This window comes from Notothenia rossii, assembly GCF_949606895.1.
Source record: "Notothenia rossii genome assembly, chromosome: 6".
Lineage (NCBI taxonomy): Eukaryota > Metazoa > Chordata > Actinopteri > Perciformes > Nototheniidae > Notothenia > Notothenia rossii.
In genome coordinates this window covers 61910621-61918133 of record NC_136909.1, presented here as the reverse complement: position 1 = coordinate 61918133, position 7513 = coordinate 61910621, and the positions used below count along the sequence as shown (strand labels likewise).

Here is a 7513-nt window from a genome sequence, read left to right as displayed (position 1 = left end):
GTAGGGGAAACACTGTGTAACTGTTTGCCTGACTAACCATCATAATTATGCTCCTTGTAGATACAAAATGCACAGTCTTCTTCCTTTTTTGATGTGATTGGCAAAAAACAATTTTTGGGGGGTGGCGCGATTACATGTAAAGTCAATACAAAGACGCGGACGGACGCGAATTAAGCATTTGACACAAAAAAAAAAAATTCAACTCGAGCGTCAAATGCGCGTGGCGTGTTCTCGCGGTAGCCAATCAGCGGTGAGGATCTCAGCCTGCCGTCACTGACGTTGAATCAGAAAACCAAAACATCAGCCATTAGCTGTTAGCACAAAAAGCTCACAGCTCCTCATATCTGTTCAGAAACTGGACAAAAGTAAAACAAGTACAAACCACGGACTGTCTGTGTCTTGGTGAATACAGTCGCTGGTTTATTTATGTCTGTATAATGTTGTTGTGAGTGTGGACGGAGCAGATTAGCCTGATCGGTCAAATCTCCATTCAGAAAACACGCATTTTAAAAGGTTTTTTGCCTGCCGTCTTGTGTGCAGACTTGTCAAAGCATTAATTAATGGTTTTTACTAACCATTATCAGTATTTTGTTACTTCGGCATCATTTTGAAACAACAATTAAATCACGGTAAAATCTGTTCATTTTGTTGTAGTTGTTGATATCTACCATAATATTTACACTGAGATAAGCCCCGCCCCTGGCCAGCGCGTCTTGTATGAATGACGCGAGTTAACACAGCTGACAGCCGCTACGAAACTCTAGCGCAGTGGTACTCAACCTTGTCCTAATCAGGAGCCACATTGACGAAAAAATATTTTTGCAAGAGCCACAATCCAAAAACGCTCCTTTCCTCCCTGAAACCTTTATGCATTTGAGAATATGGATAATAGTAATATGTTACTTAAGAATGAAAAGCATAATGTACAGTGCAATAACTGTGATTTCTTATTTTCACTGCAACCACAAAACACACAAAACAACAGATAACAGACAGCATGTTTACTGATAATCACAGTCCATATAACAGCAGATTATACACAGCAGGGGTTGTCAGAAGAGTAATGTTGACCTTACTTCACACTCAATGTGATTTCTGACACTCCTTCTGCCGCACAAGTGATTTGAAGTCGGGCTCTGCGCTGGAAACGGCGATCCGGAGGGCCTCTGTTGTGTGCTGCAGACTCAATCTGTTTCGGTTGCGACATTTTATTTTTGTGAGCGCAGAGAATGCTGCTTCACACCGGTATGTGGACGGAAACATTGAGATGATGCGTCTTGCCAGTCTGGAGATATTTGGTAGATGCCCCACCAGTTTCCAAAAGTCCACGACATCTGTAATCCGAAATTTATGCTGAAGTTCATCTGAGCTCTTTAACTCCACGAACTCCATTTGAAGCTGCACAAGTCCGAGCTGGTCGCTTATTTGCTTCATTTCATTGACTTCAATCAGGAATGGGTTTTTCACAAGTAGAAAAATATTGCTATGGTCCTTGAAGTCGTGGAATCTGGATGTGTAGTTTTGCTTGAGCTCAGTTAGCACCTCACAGAATTGAGATTGACAGGTCAGGAGAGCGTCTGCATGCATCGCCATCACTTTCTGCACGGTGGGGAAGAAACGGTAATCAGAACCACGGACACTTTGGTCGAGTACATCCAGTTTGTCAGAAAATACTTTGACAGCCGTGTAGAGCTCATACACGGTCTTGTTTCTTCTCTGCATCTTGAGATTAAGTTCGTTCAAGTGCTGCGTAATGTCACACAGGAACGCAACAGACAGCACCCACTCTTTATCATCCAAAAAGGAAAATCGGGAAGTCTCCCCTTGGCCGACAATGAAGGCTTTCAGGGGTTCAATCAAGTCCATTAAATGTGCAAGCATACGTCCTTTAGACAGCCATCTGATCTCGGTGTGTAACACCAAATCTCCATAGTGAGTGTCAAACTCCTCACACAGCAGTTTAAAATTTAAGTGGTTTCTTGCACGGGCCCTGATATAATTAACCACTTCGATTACATTTGCCATCACTTCATTCAGACATTTGAACTTAGCAAACAAGGCTTGTTGATGCACAATACAATGGTATGAGAAAATACCCTCAGCAGCAACCCCGCCGTTTTTAAGCGTCTCTTTCAGCAAGGCCACGGCTCCGTTCCTCTTACCAAGCATCGCCGGTGCGCCATCTGTCGTGAATGCTGTGATTTTTTCTGGGCCAATGTTAAACTTCTGTAATGTTTCCAGCACAGCGTTTTTTATTTCAATGCCCGTTGTTCCATTTTTCAGTGAAACCATGTCAAGTAGTTCCTCTGTAATGTCAAGCTTACTGTTGACCGCCCGGATAAAGATTAGTAATTGTGGCGTGTCATTGACATCCAAGCTTTCGTCCATTGCAAGGCTGACAAACTCAGCGGATGACAGTTTGTCCTTAAGAGTATGTGCAATGTTCTCTGAAATGTCTGATGCCCTCCTAGCTACAGTAGAATCCGACAGTTGCATTTTTTTGGCCTCTCGTTCCAGGTCTTTTTTCTCAGGAAACAACGTTGAACAAGCCAGCAGTATGCAGTCCTTCACCATTTCTCCATCAGTATATGGCTTTATCTTTTTCATCAGTTCATGTGTGATTTTGTAGGATGCCTCTGTCGCTCTTTCACTCGTATTAGTGTGGAAAAAGTTTTTTTGAGCAGTTCGGTTCTGTTTGAGTCTAGCCAGCTTTTCCGCCCTCAGCTCTCCACCTTTCGGAAAGTCGGTACTAAACTTCGGGTGTTTTGTGTTGTGATGGCGCTGCAAATTGGACCTTTTAAATTGTGAAATGATGTTGTCACAAAGCAGGCAGGTGCATTTTTCCGAACCGGTGGAGACGAAGAAAAACTCCAGTTCCCAGTCCTCTTTAAATGTTCGATATTCCTCTTCATATTTCCGTTTAGTCGTAGCCATTTTTGCATAGTGCTGTATAGTTTTCCCAGTGTGACGTAGCAATTATCTCGCGCGAAACAATCAGAGCGCGAAACCTGACATAATATTTGATTGGCTATTCAGAGGGGGAGGGGCGACGACTGATGTGTGACTTGTGAGTGATAATGAAATGTTGATGAATTCTTCTGACTTTGTTTTTCGTTTTTCAAAGATTTTTTTTTTATTTTTTATTTTTTAAGTGGGACTTAAAAGAGCCGCAGTTAGTCTTAAAAGAGCCGCATGCGGCTCGCGAGCCGCGGGTTGAGTATCGCTGCTCTAGCGTTTAGAGACCTAGGCTGCATCTCACTTCTCTTAAATGCAATCCTTGCGTCCCTCACTTGCGTCTTTTCCTTGCGTCTTAGTCCCTCCCACCAGGGAAGCATGGAGAGATGCAAGGAAACCATGGAAGTATAATAAGAACTGGATACAGCGTGGGAGGCGGGGCCTCATTCATTCCTATGAGAGTTGCTCATTGGCGCATGAAGATAAAATGGCTCAACTTTTGAAAGAGCGAAACGTCACAGATTACCCGGCATGCCTGAGAAGTACCCTTATGTGCGCTCATAGCGCATGCACAACTTTAACCACGCCCCCCAAAAGGCTCATTCACATCAAGCACGTCACACGTGTACACATAACAGCACCGCGCGTTTATGACAGCATGGTACTGGATTGTTATAATGGATTTGATATGAACGAGGCGGCAGCTAGCGGCAGCTAGCGGCTAGCTAGTAATTATGCTAATGTACACATCAATCGTTATGTACTTTTATATTACGCTGATAACAGGATCTAGTGATATCCAAGCAACAGAGCTTCATTTAGCATGATACTTTTGTGGGTTGTACATGAAACCACTTGGTAATACAAATATATATGTATTTTGAGTCATGATCGATTGTGATTTAAATCTTTATCTAAAAAGTAAAGCTGATGATGGATTACTGTTGTGGGGTTAAAATAACAATAGCCTACTTATCTTTGAAATGTGATGGAGTAAAAGGATAGTAACTGTGACTATTCATGTTAAGTACCCAACAAGTAACTAAAACATATAGTACTTGAAAGAAAGGTGTAAAATGTTTTCATAAATACCAATATCACACACTACAACACAGACTATAACACCCCTTGTTATTAAATACCAACAATGTGCAATATATTTTTAATTACATTTTCGTAGAGCTTTGACTTTTTCAGCTGAATAAATATTATAACTCTAGATGGTTTTGTTCAGCATTGCCAGCTTCACTGTTGAGCTTTATGTTGTGCCCAGCATTCTCCTGTCCTGTGCTCTTAAATCAAAATGTGGATAAGCATAAAACAACACTAAAATAAACACTACAATACAAGAAATCCAGAAAAACTGCCGTTGGAGGAAAGATGGCCAGCAAAAATCAACTGACTGTGTGAACGTGAAAATGAATAGAACATCACCTCCCATCTTCAGAGCAATCTGACTAATATAACATTAGCGTTAAGAAAGCTTACTTAAATATCTGCCACAACATAAGCAACCGGATCAAAGTAACATTACGTACAGTCCGCGGCACTGTGAGTGCAGACGTCGATGTGTCCCATTATCATTCATATCACATCATATCACATCATAATGTATCATATATTTCCTTATCTGAGTCAGCTTCTTGAGCCGTATCTGGCCGTGCAACACTCACAGTTTCACATCCTGTATGCAGAAGTATTATTTTAAGCAACACATTAAGTTGACGAAACACTCGAGACAAATGTAATTAAAGTTAGACCCACTCGTGTCTTAGACGGGGCAGTGATATCATAAACCTGTTAATGTACGCATTCAAATACTTTCTTTCTTTTGGATAAAGTGTTTAAGTCATGGATGTTTAAAGTTTAAATTATTCAGGGGCGGTTCTAGGGGGGGCCAGTACCCCCCTAACACTGACTTTGGACCCCTGTGGTCCCCCTGAAAATGAAAAAAAAAAAAGAAGAAGTTTATCATTAAACGATTTATTGGCTGACGGAATAGGCGTAACTAACGCTATTTGTCATTATAGTCGTACCCATTAGAGCAGGGGTCTCCAACAGATCGCGAGCTACCCGTAGCTCGCAAGCCCTCAATAAGTAGCTCGCCAAGCAAATCCAAAATCTAAAAAATACACACAAAGAAAGGGAAAGTAATTGAAAGAATCTACTCATATGCATAAAAGAAACCTCAATCATAGCGAACTCTATCTACTTACTACAACTCTATATCTATCCAACATCCCCCCTCCCCCCACAATGAATATGATGTAGTGATTAGTAAAATATGCATAAATAAAAATAAAGAATGCTAACTATAGGTAATATAAGATAAGAATAAACAAGTTTAAATGATTTGTTATTGGTTGTGATCATATTCTAAAGATGTTTGGATTATTGAAAAGTATACAGCTCCCTTTCATATGGGTGTTGAGAGCTGTATCCATCAATTCATTTTGTGGTCAAAGTGCACCAGATTGATGCATTTCACTTCAACATTTTAAAAAAATCTTCCCGGGGGTGCATGTCCCCTGACCCCTCTAGAGGATGTGAGGTCCACCCCCAAATAAAGCAGGTTAAAATAATTTAATTGCATACATTTTCTTTTAGTAAACACTGAAAACGGGTCCCACAGACCCAAACAGCACACAAAGGTTAAAGGTAAGCATATCATAAGGTTAAAATGTGCTAAATATATACACTGCAAAAAACAAAAAGAGGAGTTTAAGTAGCTCATGACTTGTTTTATTTTTGAAAGTAGATCTCATCCTAAAAAAGTTGGAGACCCCTGCATTAGAGCGTAAAAACTTTAACTATAAGTATCTGAAATAAATATGTGTACTGAAACAAATACCAATAACTGTATTGCATTGTTTTCTTATGCGCAATTACTTCATACTGTCTTTGTCTTTTTCGTCCTGCATTTAATGTGCCCCCCTCAGAAAATAACTGGCCCCAGCCTGGCCCCCCCAGTCAAATTGTTCTAGAACCGCCACTGTAATATTTGTCTAATATTATAGTTCACTTTTCATTCAGGAAGTATGACGCTGCGCTGTCGATACGTTTCTCCATGTTTGTGATTGGTCAAATGTTGCTAGCCCCGCCCCTTTCATGTGAACGTGCAACTCAGGCGGACAGAGAAACCCTGGCTTGAGTTACCGAGTTGATAACCAGCGACGTAGGACCGCTTAGCGAGAGCTCGTTTCTTTTGGATTAGGTAAGCGGGTAACTCAAACATATCCAGGGTATGTTGAACCGGCTTCATAGTACAGGCCTCTGGTTGTCTTTGCAACAACAGCAATGTTGGGGTTTTAGGCTAGTATATGATGTGCATATCACTATACAAAAATAGGTTGAGAAACACCAACCGACACAGTTAACAACATCTTGACTTTATTTGATAATTTTACAGTAATTAGCATAACGTTCATAGTTCGCATTTTGTTTCACAAATTGTTTCAATTTCAAAACACATTAGCCAGTTATGCCATAAGATAGAACAAGCTAAATATGAACCGTAACCTACATGATCCGCCCTTTGTTACTTTTGTTGTACAAGATAATTGCAGACAAAGATGCAATAATTAGTGTTAGGGTCATTTTAACTTAATTTAATTTTTGTAAAGTGAATTGACAAATAAGTTTTGTGCCAAAGTCTTTAACATCAGATGTGTTTATCTTTTAATCAACTATTCAATCTAAACCTTTTAGTTGAAATAGCAAATTGAGGGCAGCACAAATTAAAACATTTAGAATGTTAACGGATTGAAAAGTTCCCAGTTGTGTGATTTAGTGTGTTTTAATGATGAAATGTCGAACCAAGACAAATAAAGGACTGCTTCTTGCTTTTTTGTATCAAATACGAGTGTGAGTGTAGTGTGTTATGGGTTTTGTTAATGGTCTGTGTTCCCAGAGGGAGTTTGTCTCCCAGACATCCCCCCCCTGCCTGAAAACGCCTCCATTGGACTGCTTTGTTTACCTTCGTAACATGGTGACATCACTGTGTAACACTAGTGCATCTATTGGCTGGCAATCCAACACATTTTGCGTGATAGGCTAAGGGGCGGGACATATCTAAGTGGTTGACCATCATAGAATAATGAGCTCTGGTTTCAGGACAGAGGGTGAAAAGAGGTGCTGCAGCACATTGCAGTATGAGAAAATTAAAACAGTTTAAACATTAAACCATGTAAACACCCACAGTAGAGGTACAAAATACAAATATTAACCTGAAAGTGAGCATAATATGTCATCTTTAAAGGTCCATTTTACAAATGGATTTATTTTTGAAGCTTTTATTGATGTTTTTTCTAGCTCTACATCATGTGAGATTCTTTATGGTGCCCTTTTTTGTTTCCCTTCCTGCCACTCGTTTCTATCTCTCTCTCTCCCCCCCCCCCCCCCCCCCCTCCCCTCTCTCTCCGTGCTGCTGTCACTTCCTATGAACGGACAGGCCCGTGTTGTGTTTGGGCCACACAGGCCACGCTGGAGCTCAAGCCGCCTGACTCACAAGCTCTCGGCTGTAGAGAGAGAATGTCACTGCACATTGGGTTGCCTTGCG

At 40.8% G+C, this 7513-nt stretch overlaps 1 protein-coding gene across 1 annotated transcript; it reads right to left on the bottom strand.

Annotated features, from left to right (window-relative positions):
- Positions 1 to 1083: 1083 nt before the first annotated feature.
- Positions 1084 to 2934, bottom strand: LOC307044630 (general transcription factor II-I repeat domain-containing protein 2B-like; the record flags this gene model as incomplete). The annotated part of the gene is made up of 1 exon (XM_079689941.1): positions 1084 to 2934. One exon carries the CDS (start codon positions 2932 to 2934, stop codon positions 1084 to 1086), a length of 1851 nt encoding a protein of 616 aa, XP_079546067.1.
- Between the last annotated feature and the right edge of the window lie 4579 nt (positions 2935 to 7513).